The following is a 21,347-nucleotide window of genomic DNA, read 5'->3' as shown; positions in this document are numbered from 1 at the left end:
TTTTTTTTAATTTCAACGCTTCCAGCGTACCCTAAAAAAATGTAATAAAGAAATAATGGCCATGTTTTTTTTAAATATTCAATTAAAAGTGGACAATCTACGAAAAATTTCCAATCGACCAGTGAAAACGTCATCTTTCTAGAGCCTGTAGTTTCCGAGATCTCATTGTCGATAGGATTGGCCACAAAAATATGAACATAGTTTAAAAGAACTCGGAAGATGGAAGCATAACTCTCATGCATTTATTTTAGAGAAAGTTTATTAAAATACAAATGCTTTGAACAACAATTTTATATCATAAACTTTATGAAAAAGGTATAGTTAACTAATTTAGACTATTTAAAGTACAAATACTTAAAATGTTTGTCTGTTAAACGTGAAATCACACATAACCGTAAGTGAAAGATTTGAAAGCTAAAGTTATAGGTTGGAGCTCAGGCGCTTTTAATTGCTATTGTAGCACTTTAATAGATAGATCAATTCTTTCTGGGTTCCCACCAGTATTATTATCGTTGATTGTGTTCTTTTATTACCTACAATAATCTACGCAAAATTGTTCAAAATATCTCGCAGCACAGTAGAAAGGACATTGAAATGTACAGTAAACTCAGGACCGCTGAAGTCTAGAAATGAAAAATTTCCCTGGCCTCTCTTGCATTGACAATGTAGGTCTACATAACACAATAATATTCTACAATATTATCAGGGGCGTCTTTGGAATTTTAATTTTGGGTAGGCTCGCTCAGACCGGTAGCCAGCCCAAAAATGTAGGGGGGCCCGATCCAAACATCATATAGTTAATCACCAGATTATAGTTCATTTGCAAGCCTACCGTGAAAATTTTAGGGTGAGCCCGGCCCCCCTTGCCCCCGTGGATACGGGCCTGGCCCGCTCGCTCGCTTATGGATACATATACACATTTGCTTCATTAATTACAGTAGGAAATTACTTTTACAATAGTGATAGATGCTATTTGTTAAATAATTATTTACCATTAATATAAATAGTGGAAAATATATTTACTTTTTATTGTATCTTTTAGTGTTTATATATTTTTCAAAATTTTTGGATAGGCCTATACCTACCCGGCCTACCCGCTAAAGCTGCCACTGAATATTATTATCGTTTAACGAGAAAAAACGTTCGAAGTTCAGACAAATACTAATCAACAGATCTCAGTGAGTAGAACAAAATGGCATGCGTCAGAGTGAAAGCTTGTGCGTAGTTTTTGAGAAAATTGAGAAAAACAAAATATTTTGTAATACTAAAAATTAGTGCTGAATGATAACCACGCCATCTATTAAAAATAGACCAATAATGAAGTGTACCCTCTTGAAACTCTAGCAAGATGGCAGTACGTACTATGGTTAGTGATATATAATACAAAATTGTTATTAACTCTTAAACCTCAATTTGTACTTAAGTAAAATATTGCCGAAAGATAAGACATATATCAGTTGATAGATCTCATTAAGCTTAACAAAATGGCATGCTTAAAAATGGATTCTGATGCGTAGTTTGCGAGGAAATCAACAAAAACTGACTTTTATGGCGCTAAAATGTATGTAGTTTGTTGCCAATAATAATCGGTGGTTTTGCTGAAATAGATTGTTTATAGCTATATTTATAAACTTTTTTTATATAAAAATAATTGTTAAATATCCGGTTGCCGTCTTCTAATAGCAATACAATCACTCCTAGCATTGACACGCATACTACTAACAGTTATGGACATACTATTTTAATATCTTGCATCATCTTATCATATTAATACGATTTTCACCAATGTAAAATCTTCGAAAACCATGAATAAAAATTTCGTAATATAAATAGTTAGAATTCTTTATATCTACCATGTTGATTACTTCAAAAGTAGATAGTTTAAAATTCAATAAACACGCATTAAAAATATAGCAAAACAAATACATAGTATGCTCAAAGCAATACATTATTAGAATTCTCTGTAGAATTACACAATTGGAAACAAATATATAACATGGAATGTATAAACTTCAAGCCATATTAAAAAAAAAGAAAGAAAAAAAAATAGCATATTGTCTGCGATGTAGCGTCTCAGGAAGAAAGCTTCTATAACAGACGAGTAAAATTGCAGTTGAACCTGGAAGTAATTGTAATAAAAGCTGTTTTTATTATTTCTGATCCTATTGAGTGTCCTGAATAACATATCAAAAGTCTACCAAAACCTGACTACTGGAAAGCCGCCATTTTAGATATTTTCGTAAATCATTTTGATAAACTATTCTTGTAAATCTTTGCAATGAATCAAGCTAGAGACTTGAGTCTTATCCCAAATCGGAGCTAATAAACAGTACAATCACCAAACCATATAATCGGTATAATTGTGTGCAGAATTATTTAAATATGGTTAATGTTACGATGAAAACGTTGTTCAGTTGGTCTTATTTTGTCAGTCTTATCTTTCCATCGACACCAAAACTGTTTGTCTATGTCTGAAAGTAAGGGAGCTACGTGGTTTTACGTGAAGCAGGGTGTTGTACTTTTGAATCACTTACATATGCAATTAAGATTCTGTGGTTAGACATTAAATCAAGAAGAAAGTTCGCAGAAACAACAAATGACATTTCGGATCACTGGTTACAAAAAGTAACAATAACTCCGTTTCCATCAAGTTGGTGCCAAAGTAAAGTGCATAAGCTATAGACGAAAGAGGAATAATGGATTTTCAATAAATTACAATTACATGTGTAACTAAATTTTTTTATTTACATTGTAACGGACCAAATTTTGGCCTCGCTCCGTTACAGACATTTTAGCGCTTCAATAAATAGTGTCATTTCATCTCCCGTAATAGTTATTTACATAAGAAGAAAAATTTAACTTGGAGAATTATTGTTTATTTCCAAAGATGTTTTATGTTCAGAAAGGCCATAAATCTATATCATTCTAGAAGAGATTTCGTTTATTTTAACATTTAAAATTAGACCTATTATTTAATCTATTTCCTTAAAATTATGAATATCTATATAAATCTGATTATTGTAATATTCTACAATATAATTATGTCCGTTTTCGACTGTTGTAAATATATTTATGACGTTAGGTTTATAATCCAACATATTAGAAGAGAAGAAAAGAATATATATACTGTTGTTGATTGAAAATTGTAAGATAAGAAAAAAAGATCTAATTATATAACGACGAACTGAACATAGTGAAAAACGTTAAATTTATGTAGTTCACTGATTGATAAATCTTGAAAAAGTTGATATATTCCTGTTAATGGTTATTATTGATCAGTGTCTTGTGTATTTATTGTGATATGAATGAGATGGAAGCTATGTCTGAATAAATAAGTTTCGGGTCACCTCAACTACTTCATCTCACCTTACGATGTGCTAAGTGATCATCTAATACGCACTTATATATATGCATGCGTTCGTTTGTAAATTAAACAACAAATGCAATTAAGTTAATAAAATGCATATAATATGATCTATTTGTGATGACGTCAAAACTGTATTTTATTTTGTTGGTTGAGGCTTGAAGTAGTGTACCGTATATTTGTATATTGTGTGATATGTATGAGATGGCTGATATGAATATAGAGTCGACGAGTGATTGTATGTACGGATTCCACCTATAAAGATTATTTTGAGTTCGAGCCAAATGTATGCCGAACTGAATCAGATGGAAGTTGGTGTTAGAATCCCGAATAATAGTAATCACAATGTTGACCTAATCTTAATGATCGCCACTACATATATATATACAGATAGTTTTTAAAGATGAATGTACTCGTCTTTGCAAGTCTACTCCTATATAGTTTACGTCATTGACAATCTATTCCTTTAAAAAACGCTGTATATGTTAAACCGCCATAATTGCCTTCAGGGGTTCCAATCCAGAGCGAACCAGGAAACGCGATATCCGAAAACAACTTCTATATTTTTTGAATAGTTATAAAATGGCGACCCAGCCAGGATATCCGCTAGATGGCGCAGCAGTTCTCTGGATGGAAATCAACCGATGTGGATTTGGTGGTAATCTATGATAGATGAGATTATTGGAATAAGCATAATGGGGAGAAAAAAGTTGTTGGGGAACCCGCTAGTTAATGTCAGAATGACAGAATCTAAAGATAAAAAGACTGTTTCTGGGAATATTGAAACCCAGGTCAAATACAGATGTAATTGTGATCCTCGGAGGTCTACAAACGCAGCATTATTTGGAAGTATACAAGTGTCACCTGAATTTAGATTGCTGGCAGAATGGTTTGATGAAAAATTTTCGGAATTCGCCGGTATGAGAAATATTATGGAAGAGAAAAAAGAACCAGGATGCAACCAGGAGAGAGATCAAGGAATGGAAGGAAGCGGAGAAGAAGGATACTATCAAATTCAGTGAAAGGATGATATTAAACTCCGGCTTCAATAAGAAAACTTGTTCAGAAGTCTCGAAAGAGGTTAAGGGGCAGTGTGAAACTAGGAGCAACCCATGGATGATGAAGAAGAAAGATAAGAAGAATTTATGTGAGAGAGCCTGTGAAACACAAAGAACAAAATTGCTAACTTCAGTGAGACTGAAACTCCGAAAGAAAACAAGAAAAAGATGGTATGATATTGTTAAGAGACATCGAAGGAGGAAGAGAAGCGGAATCCGAGAAAATCCGTGGAAGGAATTGAACCGTAGTCGAAAAAGGCAGAAAATAAAATGTAAAAGGACATGTATGTTTTCGAAGGAAGAAGGGAGAGAAGTCCGAAAAAAACAGCACGGTGTATGGAAGAAGAAAGGACGACACTGGAAAGGAAAACCAATGAAGAAACGAAATAGGAAGAAGTCTGCTCTATCTAAATATGAACATAAGTGGAGAAAACAGAAAGCTAGGGGATGCAGTTGCTTAAGAAATAAGACGGACATTGAAAAGTTAATAGCAGCTGTGAACATTTTGAGAAGACTGGTTTGGTACTGTGTACAGAAGAGGAAAAGAAAGAAAAAAAGTACATATGGCGAGATGTAAAACTTTGTAAATAGTGTTAATATAGTATGTAGATAACTCGTCTATTCAAGATGTAATTATGTAAATAATGGTAGGAACTTCGTAGATGAAGCTAATTTAAATTCTATTATATCTAGTCAAGGATAATATGACATCAATGTGGTCTAACACATGAGGAGAGATTGACGTAGAATTTGTCAAGTCAATTAGTGAAAAAGATGTAGTAGATGGTAGGATACTTGATTACGTGTTATTTAAGGTAAACCGCAATGATGAAATCTTTACTTACTTGTATTGTATGTAACTTACGTAGGTTAGGGATTGTAATGTAGGTTAGGGATTAGGAATTACGGCTTAAATTAATTATTGTTGTTTTCTTAAAAAAATGATAATTCGAGATATTGCCAGTTTCTTTGAACCTAGGTTAACCCTTTAATGCCCAATGTAATTCAGAACGAATGAAACTTTGAAAAAAAAATTATAAAATTATTTATTTTATAATTTTTTTTATGATGGGCCGGCAAATCTGTAACGGACCAAATTTTGGCCTCGCTCCGTTACAGACATTTTAGCGCTTCAATAAATAGTGTCATTTCATCTCCCGTAATAGTTATTTACATAAGAAGAAAAATTTAACTTGGAGAATTATTGTTTATTTCCAAAGATGTTTTATGTTCAGAAAGGCCATAAATCTATATCATTCTAGAAGAGATTTCGTTTATTTTAACATTTAAAATTAGACCTATTATTTAATCTATTTCCTTAAAATTATGAATATCTATATAAATCTGATTATTGTAATATTCTACAATATAATTATGTCCGTTTTCGACTGTTGTAAATATATTTATGACGTTAGGTTTATAATCCAACATATTAGAAGAGAAGAAAAGAATATATATACTGTTGTTGATTGAAAATTGTAAGATAAGAAAAAAAGATCTAATTATATAACGACGAACTGAACATAGTGAAAAACGTTAAATTTATGTAGTTCACTGATTGATAAATCTTGAAAAAGTTGATATATTCCTGTTAATGGTTATTATTGATCAGTGTCTTGTGTATTTATTGTGATATGAATGAGATGGAAGCTATGTCTGAATAAATAAGTTTCGGGTCACCTCAACTACTTCATCTCACCTTACGATGTGCTAAGTGATCATCTAATACGCACTTATATATATGCATGCGTTCGTTTGTAAATTAAACAACAAATGCAATTAAGTTAATAAAATGCATATAATATGATCTATTTGTGATGACGTCAAAACTGTATTTTATTTTGTTGGTTGAGGCTTGAAGTAGTGTACCGTATATTTGTATATTGTGTGATATGTATGAGATGGCTGATATGAATATAGAGTCGACGAGTGATTGTATGTACGGATTCCACCTATAAAGATTATTTTGAGTTCGAGCCAAATGTATGCCGAACTGAATCAGATGGAAGTTGGTGTTAGAATCCCGAATAATAGTAATCACAATGTTGACCTAATCTTAATGATCGCCACTACATATATATATACAGATAGTTTTTAAAGATGAATGTACTCGTCTTTGCAAGTCTACTCCTATATAGTTTACGTCATTGACAATCTATTCCTTTAAAAAACGCTGTATATGTTAAACCGCCATAATTGCCTTCAGGGGTTCCAATCCAGAGCGAACCAGGAAACGCGATATCCGAAAACAACTTCTATATTTTTTGAATAGTTATAACATTATTTGGTACGAAACATCATGTAAGAAACTTATATGCCGTAATAACAGTTAATTTTTACATGTTTTGCGCATTTTTTGTAACACAAAATGTAAAAAAACATGCAAAAATTAACTGTTATCATCGTTCTTGTAAAAAGTAATGTGCTACGAAGGTGTCTAGTCCAACGATAACGTACGTTTATGAAGGCCACCAACATCAATGAATAATTTATGCACAGAATATCTTTTAATTACCATACAAAGTTGTGACAAATTTAGAAGAACAACAAGAGAGTTTTGTTATTTAACTTAGAAATATGTTCAAATGATCAAACCAGTTTTTATGGTTGCTGTGAAATGGACCAAAAATTACAAAAGTAACTCAGTGAAAACTGGAAGAATAATATAATCTCTTTTCATAATTTATCATGATCGAAAAGGGAAAAGCATAATCAAGCAAAAATATCTTTCTTCAATCACAATTACACGAAGCAGCAGGTGAAGCACTGGCACCAGAATTAGACATCATCGCTTTCCGGTTCCACTTTTGTCGCATATATATCATGTGATTCCATGGCTTTCAGAGGAGGCATTTGTTCAGTCAAGGCCATGTTTCTTGTAGTTGCATTGCATGGTAGAACATAGAGTTTAGTAGCAGGTACATTTTATGAACTTCAACAACTGCTCAGGTGCGCGGAATTGAGTCATTTTCACTGGTGACAGATGTCCATCACGGGAGTTCCCAACCCCATTGGAGCGAATTGAGATAATTGGAAAGCCAGGTCTGAGTCTGAAGATATACACGTAGAGACTGATAGCAGGCATCTTCAGTAGGCGGTAGTACTTCAGGCGTCACTTGAGCTGTCGATTTAACTGTTTTGGAGATAAACTTGTGATAGTGAATGTCATTGAGAGTTTGGTCAATTCGACACTCATACAGACATGCCATAGCTTTATTTTAAGATGCCTTGATTTGTTCTTGTGTTCTCCCTGGAGTTCTGAAGATTGCGGCCTGTTCTCGGAAACACTCATTCCTCCGCTAGAGTAGAATAGAAGCCCGTTTCCCTAACTCATATGGTTTGGATGTAGTGTCACATCCTAGTAGTGCATGAGGAAAGAATATGTGTGAGCACACGGCATCACCTAGTGTTTTTTTCATTGTCCTAATGTCGTAAACCATCACACTTTTGAAACTTTTCTTTGGTTCAGGACACAAAAAGACATAATTGAGTTAGTTGTCAAAATAGTGGATTAGCAGGACTAGAAGGCCAGCGTCTTCACCAATAACTGCTGTCGGATACACCTTCGATCTTTCAGTAGCTTGTTTTACAATCAGGACATCTGCGTCTCCAGGAGCATGTTTGATACCATACCCATCTTCCTCTCAGCCAACAGTGTTACAAAAGTCTGCTTGTTTTCTTTGTTGCTCAAGAACATGTGTGTGGTGATGACGAGAACCGTCGACTGAGTTACATGCACCTTTGTTCCCTCCAGACCTCTGTTGCGTTGCAGTGAGCCTCAGACTTTGTTGAGGCATCAGATATAATAGTTGCTTGCCCGAACTTTGTGACTTAACATACTGTACATATGAAAGGAAGAGTGCTTCAGATGTTTGTTGCTTACTCCAAAGCAAGCGATGAAGCAACTACCCACCATCAATGACATAGTACAGATTTCCTGGTTGGAGGGGTTGCCTGGTTTTGGCCGCGCACGTACGTTGTAAGCTGGGCCTACCCAAAATCCCTCACAAGTCCATATTTATCAAATATCGAAGCTGGGTAAGTAGATAGCTCGTAATGAAAAACATGTTTCAAATCGAATTCACTACTTTTTGTGAAAATGAGAAGACATTGGAAAAGCAGTTGAGGGTATGTGTAAAATATCTCACCCTTCACCTTAACTATCGGTACTGTCCTCATTGGTTTCACCATTTTATTTCTCTTGAACGAAAATTGTGTAACCAATTTATCCATGGTATGCACAACATACGCAATTTATCGTTCATATCAACAAGAATTCTGCTCCCTACTTCACCAGTTAGTTATTTCAGGATTTGTTTCTGCAGAATATATGATTCCTGTAATTACGTTTCTTAGACTTTGATCATGATGGAAAACGCTGCTGAGTTGATCCACAAATTCCATATTTTTTTTTGTGCGCCGACGTTGTCTCGCAATCTATGGCTTCACCCTGGTTTTAAATTTTCCATTTTCTATATGTCATTTTGAAGCCAGATAGGGAAGAAACTGGTCGATACTCTTTCCCTATTGCACTAGTGGCCCAGCTAGCAACGATGTATAAACATGATAGAACCTACCCTTGGGTAGAACATTAGAACAAGACGAGAACCAGTAAATGAAGTCTTTACACTTTGTTGAATGAGTTCTTCTGCTCAGCACTTTCCATTCTGCAGAAAGACGGAGTATTGCCGGCACTAACAATGAATAAAAGGAAGGAAGTTTCATCATTACATTTGTCTGAGTGTTGATATCTATCTCATAACATGTTACTTGAAGATTCCAGATTCTGAACTTTTATAGTTACGAAATCAAGGAATTCTAAAATTTCAAAATTCGAAGTTATTCGGTTCTGCAATTTCGTGGGCCAGGATTCCGACATTCCGATATGCTGGATCGACGTACCGTTATTGGGCATTCCGAATTTCAAAGATTCGGAAGTGCTGAACCGAAGTTCTCATATTCTGGAATTCGGAAATTTCTGGCTGAAGTTCCGAGATTCCTGAATTCCGATATTTCGGGTTGAACTTTCGGAAATTCTAGAATTCTGAGATTTCGAAATTTCGAAGTGAACTTCCGGGATTCCGAGATTTCGGAATTCCGGAATAACTAAATTTTTAATTCCGATTCCGGAATTAAGATTTTCATTCCGAAGTATTCCGGAATACCCCTAATATATATATACAGTATGCGGCAAAACAAACAGTACTGGAATTCGCGTACGGGTGGCGCTCAGATGCTATATGGTATGAGCTTTGAGTGCCACATGTGTGCTTAGTTGTGTGAGGACTAGCGTAGTGTGCAGTTGGTGCTAAGATAATGTTACAGCAGTGGAGGAGGTACTTATTGTCGAGCAATATTTCCGCTCATACGGTGTGGGGCAGCGTCTCACTGCAGGAGATTAGCGTGAACGTCTACTGTATTGCTCTGGAATGTTAGCTATGGCATATGAAAATGAAGATTTCATCAGTAACATATGATTCAGTGATGAAAAGCCATGTGTACTTTGCTCGCCATATCAATCGACAGTTGATTTTATTGACCCTGTCTAGCATGATTTGTGCGGCTTTTACCGCACGAAAAATCTGTCGTTATAACAATGGATGCAGCAAGACGGAGCTATTGCCTACACTGCAAGTGAGACTTACCCTTCTGGTCACAAGAGTTTGGACATCGCTTGATTTCCTGTGGAACGGATTTTCCATATCCTTCTCACTCCCCAGGGGCGTACGCAAGGGGTGGGTCGTGGAGGTCCGGACCTCCCCCCAAATCCCGAATTTTTTGTAAATGTAGTCTACTTTTAGGGACAATTTTAGAAATTTTCATATAATTTAGCCTCAAATTGTATTTGGACCCCCCGAAACGCTTTAGACCCCTCCCGAAATAAATTCCTGCGTACGTCCCTGCACTCTCCTCACCTCATGACTCCAGATGCCTACCTACGGGGTATGCTGAAGGAAGCAATTTTCCGAACAGAACTTCCTACCACTATACCGGAGTTAAGAGAAAAGATTCGGTCATTTGCTTTGTCATTCTAGCAAACCGTATTCACTAACATGCTCATCGATCTACAGGACCGCTATGAAGAATATGTGCGACATAATGTTCAACATTTTGAACACATGATGTACAGGAATGATTCCTTGTAAATTTACAATATGTGTTGAGTAACATTTAGTTGACATCCATTTGACAACCTTTCTTATGTTTCGTTATGTTGTACAATCCGCGGCAAAAAACCTGCAACATGAGGATATAATTTTATTGTGAAACTACACCTAACAGCACAGGGAATGAACATAACGTCTAAGTGGAACGAATCACGCCAAGATAAACCTCGGCCTCCTCGCGTGCACACTTATTTTGGAGCAAAAGACTTCGTCATTTCACAAACTTATATGCTCATGTTGCAGGTTTTTTGCCGCGGAGTACAGCGGGGGACACTTCTGCCGTGTCGCGACAAAACGCTGTAACTTGAGTTACATTGTTTTGTCGTTATAAGTATTTTTGAATTTCCCCCACCGATACTTACGTTCACCAGGCCCAGCATTGAGCTGAGTCAAATACTTTTGAAAATATACCAAAGAGAATTTCGATGTAAGTAGGAAATTAGCCGGTCTGTAGCGACTTTACGGCTCTTTTTCTCAAAACTGCTCCACCAAAGTTACAGCGTTTTGTCGCGACAGGGCAGACTTCTAAATGGTACACCTTAGCCGTAAATCTCCATATGGCTGTACCATTTAGAAGTGTCCTCCGCTGTACAACAAATAAATAAATGTCAACTATGTGATTCCGGTACTGTTTGTTTTGCCGCATAGATAGATAGATAGATAGATATAATGATCGAAAAGGACTGATATTAGTGTCGAATCCATAGTTTTCGAGGTCGCTGAGATGAAGAGTGACACTTCCCAAGCCGTTTAAATCCAAATTCAGATCACAATAGTAATATTTAATTTCTGCTAAACACATGACATAATTTGTGCATTTAAAGTTTTTATTTCAACCCAGCGAAGCGGGTGATCAACGCTAGTATATCGGTGTATATTCATTCCTTTTCTTTTTAATCTTATATACTTACTAGCAGCGTTCACCCCGCTTCGCTGCGGTCACCCCGGAACGCAATAAACTTTGTTACTTAGATAATTTTTACTTTTTCGCTTTCAAATTGCAGTAAATGTTAACATTATAGCGCCTGTCATTTATGTTAACCCGCCGAGTGACACGGTCATGCGGATTGCAGTAAATGTTAACATTATATCGCCTGTCATTTATGTTAACCCGCCCCGCTTCGCTGCGGTCACCCCGGAACGCAATAAACTTTGTTACTTAGATAATTTTTACTTTTTCGCTTTCAAATTGCAGTAAATGTTAACATTATAGCGCCTGTCATTTATGTTAACCCGCCGAGTCACATGGTCATGCGGGTTGCATATAAATACGTTTATTTTTACCTATGATGAACTAATAACAAAGGATTTGTACGTATGGACACTTGAATGGTCAATTATCTCAAGACACTGGTAATTAAAAATTAAAGTGATATGATAAAAACCATCTAGGGTCCAAATCCTAACAACCCCCCAAAAATGAAAGAAATTGGTTCAGCCGTATTAGCGTGATGAGTTCACAAAGGATTTGTGCGTTCTCTTTTATATATATAGATTTCTTAGAACAGTGACTGAAATTGCATTAAAGTGATTTCGTACTATTAATAAAACAGAATTGACCAAAATACCAAATATATATTAATAATATTTGTACTAATATTACAAGAATTATAAATATATATTTTTGGTGCTTTGGTCAGTTTTGTTTTATTATACAGTGAAACATTTCCAAAGCTGTAATGAACAAGATGCAAGTGATTTCGTGTATATAAATTATCTGTTCATTCTAAACTAACTGGCCTTGACTTTGAAGTAAAAGAATCTTATGAGACCTTGAGAGAATAACGGAAGGGGGAATTCGTTGAAAATATAGTAAACGTTGTCACTATATAAGGAAGTGGTGGACTGGAACACGATATAGCGACACTGTTTCACAGTGTAGAGCCGTGATTTGCAACCTTTCTTGATTAACGACACATTTTACTTTACGTCCAGGTCTTCGTGACACACACATTTTCTAAATTTATAATATATATAATTAATTTAAAGCTCCACAGTCATGCCCTTTAGTCTAAAGGAGATGGATGATCAATGAAAATGAATGGTTTTGAATTTTTGTGCTCTCCTATAGGGAATCGAACCTACGAACATGTGCACCAAAGCAACTCTAGCTAGCCACACACACACACACAAAACGTAGTTTCTTGTTCACAAGAGTCACAGTTTTTATGATAGACATGGGGCCCCGAAGGGGAAGCACGGGGGGACGGGGCCCCCTGGCTCACGAAAATGTATACGTAATATAACAAACCACATACATTAAATACCAGGGCGTAATATGGCAACCATGGAGATGACCCCTCTAGAAAATTTTCTTCGGGCGCCCCTGATGATAGGCTGTACTTAATCAGTACCGAACTCCTATTTCGTCTGAATATTCTGTTTAGTACAAATTAAAGGTTTGATTTACTTCATTTTATATGCAGTTTTTATCATGTGTGTACGTACCTAGCCTCAATGTACTTATTATCTAGCTACATTTTATTTACTTTGTAACAATTTATTATTTAGAGCAAGTGAATTCAGGCTTATGCCTGCGGCATTTCAGTTGCGACTTGTGCCATGACTAACACAAGTGCAACATAATTCAGTACAGTTATTCAACTTTAGGACAATAATAGTGTAATAGACGACTAGCCAAAGTGCTGCGACTGTAATTAGTTATGAATGAATATGAACCACAATATTAGTTAATGAATGAATATGAACCACAATATTATTTAATGAATGAATGAAAGCCTTTGTTTATAAAACAAAATAATAATCTAATTCAGATTTTAAGTAATAAGAAGTTTTTGTTATTTTTGTAATGGAACTACATAGAGTTTTGAAGAATTGGAACCAAGACAGAATTGGAGACCAAAATCTTGTTTTTCCAGAAGCTGATACTGTGATAGGAGCAGAACATGGGGTATGTAGATAAGGTAGAAAACGCAGATTACAAATAGTTTCATTCAAAGTAAGAAATGTAGGAAATTATCCAAAATATTAGTACTACGTTTGACTCTTCTGTGTATTTATTTATTTATTGCTATAGGCTGTTACTTTACCTGCTGCTGTTATGACGCATTACATAAACTAATTAGGGTCTATTGAAAGTCATTTCTTGCTATCTCCTATTGTACCGCTTGTGAATATTCAAACCGGAAAATTAGAAGTAAGTTTGCTACTACCCTGTTTTACGCCGGCCTATATGTATTAAATTTATGAAAGAAATATGTTGCTTGATTTCACAATAATATTGGTACAAATTTAAGGATTTGAGTATAGCCCGCTCTCCCCAGTGATTTTTAACGAATCATAGTGATTCTAACGATTCATATTAATTCATAATGAATCGGAATCGCATGTTATAAAGATTTAAGATGTAAATCTTGTGGTAAGGAAGTTTTAGTATAAGTAGTATTAGTAGTAGTAGTAGTGGTGGTGATGGTAGTAATAGTATTAGTAGCAGTAGTAGTAGTGGTAGTTAGTAGCAGTAGCAGTAGTAGTAGGAACGGGTTAAAAGCTCCGCAGGGGTTGGTTGGGTTCTGTTCTCGATACAAGTAGTAGTAGTAGTAGTAGTAGTAGTAGCAGTAATAGTATAGTAGTAGTACCGGTAGTAGTAGTGGAGTAGTAGTACTGGAAGTAGTAGTAGTAGCAGTAGTAGTATAGTAGTAGTAGTAGTGACTTCCAGTTCCGGTGATAAAGAATTGGGGGGAGCAGGCTATCTACAAGCCCAATTTAGAGATGGGGGCTAAAATTAGCCCAAAACAGGATGGTTTGCAGAAGTGAGTTGATATGGTGGCTGACAATTCATGATTGAGTAACGTGTGGTGAAAATTTGAAGTAATTTAGCGCTAGACTACCGAACCTAACCTAATTTAAAGTATTGAACGATAAAACGACCGAATGTGAGTAGGAAATCGCAAAAAAATAAGGTGAAACCTACCCTACCCTACTCCACTCTAACCTAACCTAATTTAACGCATTGAACCATAAAACGATCGAATGTGAGTAGGAAATCGAAAAAAAAAGTAGGTGAAAAAGCTGACTTTATTGGTAAACAAAGGCCATAACATTATATAAGTAGTCAGTATATATCAAGATCTCATCTCCCACATGTACAGTTCCAATAAGATAGAAATACGAAATGCAAAATATACTGTGCTCTATGCCATGTTGTACTCCATAAGGAAGACCTGATGAATTGGTGTGTTATGTAAAACCAATGTATAAAGTGATCATAGAAGTGTTGTAAAGCTGCGCCACACCCAAAGCATGTGTTTTTATGCCATAAAATGTTATTCCACTGTCCTGGTTTGTGTATATACTCAACATCGTTGACGCGCATACTCCCTACGGACGCACTCTCATGCTATTCCACAGGCTCACTGCTGTGCTTCTGTCCTGACTCGGTTAAATAGCTTTCGTGCTTTTTAGTGAGCACCGACCACAGATTGGTTTGTGTTTTTAAGTTAGTTCGTGTGCTATGCATTGCATTTTTTATGCTATATGCACACGATGCATTTATACTCAGCACTCCAAAAATCAATCTGTATCCGTTAATGCAACTCTCCCTTAAGAAATACTTTTTAAGATAATGAGAGTGTAATCCCTGCTAAGAGAAGTCAATATTTCATGAATATAAGTATCATTCCTCCCCAAAGTAGGATAGTGTGGTAGATTTATACAACTTTCACCTACACGAGAAAAATGAAATCGGAGATGGAAGATACTCTTGCAGTTACCGAATCTGTTATCAAGAAACTGCTTGTCGCTATCTATTATCATTTTTGCTGCATGGTGATCAACATTAAAACCATAAATCGTTGATTTTATCACTTCTAATTTGCATAGAGGGTTAACCCTTTGGAGTACCATCGTGTCATAGTAAGCAATGTAGGTAGTTCCCAAATCGATAGGCTGTAGAAGCCCATAAATGGAACAAAATCCTTAATTTTTGGTTCCACCTGTTCTTGGAAGGCGAATGAATATAATGTAATGGGTTTCTCCATCGTAAAAGCATTGAAAGGGTGATGGATGACGTCAGAGGGAAGGGAGGATAGTTTATGCTGTTTCACTATTTTAGGTAACATTCATAAGTCCTAAACGGCATAAGACATAAAAATATAGGCACTAGACCTAAATTTTATGTATTATGTGGCTTAGAACTTGTGCCGCGTCCCCACTATTTTTACTTAAAATTTTTGTTGTTTTGTGATGTCATCGCCCCCTATAGTGAAACGTATGTATCTTTATTTGTGTTTGTAAGTTTGCAAGATGGATTTTCCGATGTGGAAATGAATACATGCTTTCTGTTTCCCCCAACTGTTTCCTTCCTCTCTTCCCGTACTTTCATTTGTCTTTTGGCAATAGAAGCTATTTCATTTACATTTTTTTACTGACTCTTTTTGGAAGATGTACAGAAATACATCACAAGCCTCTGCGTAGCCCGAGTATGAAGACGGGGCAATGGCTTCACAGGTAAAGAGCGAACAAGCATGTTGCTTCTATGTGACTTTCATGTGACTCAAGTGATTGTTTTGTGACGTTATTACCTCAACAGCCAAGTGTTATAAAAAAGATGCGTATTTGTAATGCAATGCGAAACGTATAAAAAATTATTTGGCTTCTTTCAACCTCTTCCTCCCCCTTTCCCCTCTCCCTTCCTTCATGTATATTTTATTGATCGGATATAGAGGCTATTTGATATAGTAAAAGTTCTTGTTTGTACCAGTTATTCGTTGAAGGGTTACTGCGAATAACACACTTGTCAAAAAGCTAGGGTGTGTGATGTTACATGTAAATTTTTCTATTTTACATAATATTTTTATCACATCACTATTCTTGATATGGGCATAATATTTGGAGCAAACATTACAAATACTCGCACTTACAGAGAGGAAACGAAATTACGCAGTGCCTGCCAGGCGTTCGGGCGTTAGTCTGACCATCGACTTTCAACAATACAGGCTCGTTGCGCAAATATGGGAGTCAGCGCGTCCAGTGTCGAATAGAAATGGAGATATCGAAGCAGGTTGTTCGGGTGTGTTTGCTGTATTAGTCTAGGCTCTGTCCATAAGAGCTGTAGAAAAATTGGGGATGACAGCAGATCTCTTCAGAACCTGTTAGATGGTGATTAAACAATAAAAAAATCGAAGGTAACACTTCCGCAACCGGGGCCTTCATTGCGAAATTCGATATTCAAGATGGCGCCCGCGCGCCAAATACCAAATTATATTTAAACTGGGATATCTTCTCACAGAAACAAGCTAGAAACTTCGTTCTTGTATCAAATTAAAGAAAATGGATAGTATAAGTAAGAAACCTGGGTATATTGTTTACATGTTGCCGCAATATTTTAAAATAGCAGTCATTTGGGCCAAAAATCAATTTTTCCCACTTCTTTTTCTTCGTTTCATGACAAATTGCTATGAAGCTGTTACAAATTTTAAAATGCAACCCAAAATAATTAAAAGAGCATAATCTTAGCTTTCTATCGTTACTAATATCTTTAGTACATCTTAAAAAATGACGGAGCTAATTAAGTTTAAGTGACGCAGGGTGCAGCGTTTTTGGACTGCTTAACTAATTACGGGAAAAACACTCACTCCGCGCAAAACTTTCGAAGCTATTACTTTTCAACAAATTAAACTAGTCCATTCATTTTATCGTTAAATTAAAGGTAATAGGCTACTGTGTCGCGGGAAATGAAATAATAAATGTTATTGCATTTATCAAGTATTATTATTTACATGCTTGTTCATATAGTATGTAGCTCATGTAATTATTATTCTGTTTTATTTTACAGACTCTGATGTGGCCAGTGGAATAATAAAAATTCATAGTTGGCACTAATCTCCTAAAAAATGACTACAGAAGACCTGTTTGGCATCTCCCTATCCCGAGAGTCCCCTTCCTCTGTATCCATTTTAGACGTAAATGCCTGCATCATTTGCCAGAATTGTGACAAATCTTCCGGTAAGACAACAGCGTCTTTCCGAGGGAGAGAAGCTATTATAGCTGCGGCTCAAATTCGCAAGGATGATGTTCTGAAAAGACTTAAGGATCTTCAGCCAGGTGCAGAATTTGTGTATCATTGTAATAACGCATCTTACAAGTTATATACAAACAAGAATGTGTTGTTACGAAAGAAAAGGAAAAGAGAAAGTAGTGAAACTGCAGCACAGGATCAAAGTTCAATACAATCTCAATCTGAGCCAATACCAAGGAAAATGAGAGCAAATACTCCAGCCCGACAATCACCATCTTCAAACAAGAAAGCAAGAAATATTTTATGTGTAGTATGTGGGAAAGAGAAGCACAACGGAAATAAACAAAAGTATAGAATGTGTGAATCAAATCGTGCAATTACATTTTTATCAGCAACCATGTTCTTTAAAGATGACGTGTTTACTAGAACTTGTGACTTGGAGGATGAATTTTCTGTTTTCGGTGCAGATCTATATTATCATAAGACCTGTCTTGAGTACTATCTTCTAAAGTTCAATAAATGTTCTCAGAAATCAGTTGGCGTAACTACCGAGTCTAAGAAATCTAATAAAAGTGAAGTGTTTAATAAAGTGGCACCAATAATCAAGAAACTATTGGATGAAGGTTGTGGATTGACATTGTCGGAAATTCGAGACTTTATTAATGGAAACAGTGAACTGACTTTTAATAACAACGAAATTAAACTTTATATCTTAAGAGTTTTCGGAGAAAAAGTCAGGTTTTCGAAGCCTTCGGAAAGAAATAAACCGATTCTAGTTTTCAGCTCATTACTTAGTGCCGAAGAAGTAGCTGACAAACTGAGATCGATCAATATACTTAAGAGTGCAGCGAAAGAAGTACGAACGGCTCTCCTTCACACAGATTTTGGTATTGAAGGAGAATTTGGGGACAGTCAGCAACTTCATAAGTCCTGGTCAACAACTAGAATTCCTCAACCTGTTTTGGATTTTCTAGCAGAAGTGCTACAAGTGGACAAGCTGAACATCATATCTGCGGATTCAAGCCAAGATCTACATATGACTGATGATAACAGTGAAAATGATCTTGAAGAATTTCCAGACCAACATAATCTAAATTTGCAGAATGTATTGAAGTCAATCTTCCAGATTTTATTCTATAATGTACATCGTGGTAGGAAAGCAACCCCCATGCATTTGATGGTGGCACATTCAATTCATGAGAAATGCAAAAGCAGGCAACTGATCTCAACTATGAACAAATTAGGTGTGTCAGTTGGCTATAAAGAAATCATGCAAGCACGAAGCAACCTTGCACAATATACACTTAAGACCTGTTCCTCCACCTTGTCTCTTCCAAGCCACTTTCAGGGTGATAGTTTCACGATAGGAGCTATGGACAATTTTGACCATGAAGAAGCTACTCTGTCAGGAATGCATGGGAGCCACGATACAGTCATGGTGCTTTTCCAGGAGGTGCCAACAAAAGTGCCATCGAAACCGAAATTGTCGGAAGTCGGTATTAGCAAGACCTCCAGTCATCTTCGGTCCTTGCTTCCATCTCAGGAATTGAAGAAATACCAAAGGAAGGTACAACCTATATCCATTCAAAACACACTGACAATTTCACCTGAATTGTATGATTTAGACATCAATAATCTGCGTCAGAAGGAGTTAACTCTAGACATAATGCACGCTGCGTACGAGCTAGAAACTAAAGAATCCGCTCTAACGTGGGGTGCTGTGAATGCCATGATAACGGATTCAAATGTTCCCAAGAAACAAGTTGGCTTTCTTCCAGTACTGCCGTATCCAGTAACGGAATATGATAGTGTATATACAGCAATGAGAAACTTCCAGAGCCTACTTGTACACTTAAACCAGTCTTCAATGCCCGTAGTATGTGACGAAGGGGTGTATCACATTGCTGCCGAAATTCAACTTACGACCAATGAATTTCCAAACATTGTCCTCATGCTAGGATCATTCCACATGACAAAAGTCCTTCTGGCCTGCATAGGAAAGTATATTTGTGGTAGTGGTTTAGAGTCCCTTTTCATAGAAAATTCTGTTTTTGGGCCCAAAGTGACGGAGAGTATTCTAAAGGGAACTAACTATGTTAGGGCAGTGAGAGGCATGTTTATGATTGCAGATGTTGTGTTTATGCTAAAGTGGAAGGCATTCTTAGAAGAAGAAGGTGAATGTTATGCATCTGTCATCCAGCAGTTCGTTGACACTATGACTATTGTGAAAGAAAGGCAAGCTGAACGTGCTTCCTATCAGTTCATGGAGTTGGTCAGTAATTCAGAAGAAATATCGAAGGCTTTGCAGAACTTTTCAGAGAAACTCTGCTCAATTTCAGAGCAGTGCCGCTACCTTGAACAGTTTCTGCATCTAGTATTTCTGCTGAGAAGCCTTATAAGAGCTGACCGAGAAGCAGATTGGCCGCTGCATCTATATACTGTACAGCAGTTGCTTCCGGTATTCATGGCATTCAATCGAATTAATTACCTGCGGTGGGCGTCCCTCTACCTTGAGCAAATGAAGAATTTGGAGACTCAACACCCAGAAATAAATGCTCAGTTCATGATGGTCACTTCGTAGTCAGAAGAACGAACAATGTATTTAGTGCAGTTGGAGCTGATATGGCACTTGAGCAGACTATAAATAGATCTAAGAAATCATCGGGAGGAATTGTGGGTCAGACGCGCAGAAAGAACTATATTACAGAGTGGGAACTGTCATACCACGAAGTTCTTTCAATACGTCAAACCTTCAGTCAGATTCTTGGTATATCACAGACTATGACTTGCAAATTCATCATGAGTTCCTTGGCAATGTAGGTGATGAAGTTCGTAACTGTATTAACAGGATGGTAGAATTTATGGAGCGCAGAGAAAATCCGTACAAGGTACACAGTCCTGTGAAGTTGCACCATTTCATGTCGAATGAAGTCGTACTAGATTCTGATGCGGAAGAAATCCTGAATTGCCTGACACGTGGCCATGAAGCTTATGTGGCATTCCGAAATGAGCGTTTTTTGTACAAAACAACTCCGTTGTCGAAGACCATTCACAGACGAAAACTTCTACAATTTCGTCAAGAAAATAAAGTAGTGTCATCTTCCACTTCTTCCAAGATGTCACCTGTCAAATCGCTGGCTTCTGCGCAGAGACTGGTAAACATCGCTAAGGAGAGAGGGCTACTGTTAGATGATATATTGCGATATGACCTGTGCCACTCCACCACATTGCTGGACAATTTGGGTGCAACCACCAAGCCAAACAAATCGGAACTAATGCCTACTTTGCAGAAGTTGTTGGAACCGTCTGAGTACAACTTTGAAGACCATTCACCAATGAATACAGCAATTATAGTTGATGTCATGAACCAACTTCGTAAAACTCGAGTGAAAGGTTTACAAACATTTGCTGATCTGTTTGATGTATTCTTCAGGAGCTGTAGCAGTGTTTGCACATGCACCCGTGAGGATTTTGTGTTTGATAGCTATCTAACTACCTCAGTGAAAAATGTGGAAAGACAGAGAAGGGTAACTGCCTCACCTATGGTAGTAACAAATCTGTCACCTACCACATCCCTACCGGTACAAATGGACAGATTTTGGGCTTCCTCGGAAAACAAAATTGAAATTCAAGATGTCTTAAAAGAGTACCTCTGCACAAAAGCAAAGTCTATTCCCTTTGCAATGTATATGAGTGGTTTACTACTTGAAAATGGTGAAACTCCTGCTATATCTGTCTCTTCCTCTTCAAATGTTCCAAAATTGCACGAAGAGTTAAAAAGG

At 36.6% G+C, this 21,347-nt stretch overlaps 1 protein-coding gene across 2 annotated transcripts in view; it reads left to right on the top strand.

Annotated features, from left to right (window-relative positions):
* Positions 1-21,347, top strand: part of UGP (UDP-glucose pyrophosphorylase) — a 142,072-nt gene that overhangs the window by 24,224 nt on the left and 96,501 nt on the right. Inside the window, exons 2-3 of one of the 2 annotated variants that reach the window (XM_081759069.1) lie at positions 13,413-13,500; positions 17,383-20,155. The exons of the other annotated variant lie outside the window; for it this stretch is intronic. Coding sequence (XP_081615195.1) covers positions 17,441-20,146 — 2,706 coding nt within the window. The 5' untranslated portion in view covers positions 13,413-13,500; positions 17,383-17,440 and the 3' untranslated portion in view covers positions 20,147-20,155. Of the gene's footprint in view, positions 1-13,412; positions 13,501-17,382; positions 20,156-21,347 lie in introns of those variants that run through there. 2 annotated transcript variants of the gene reach the window in all.

The sequence above is a fragment of the Thermobia domestica genome, chromosome 5 (genome assembly GCF_964235325.1).
Source record: "Thermobia domestica chromosome 5, izTheDome1.hap1.1, whole genome shotgun sequence".
NCBI lineage: Eukaryota > Metazoa > Arthropoda > Insecta > Zygentoma > Lepismatidae > Thermobia > Thermobia domestica.
The sequence above is the reverse complement of the archived record's forward strand: the minus strand, read 5'-3'. Positions and strand labels throughout refer to the sequence as shown.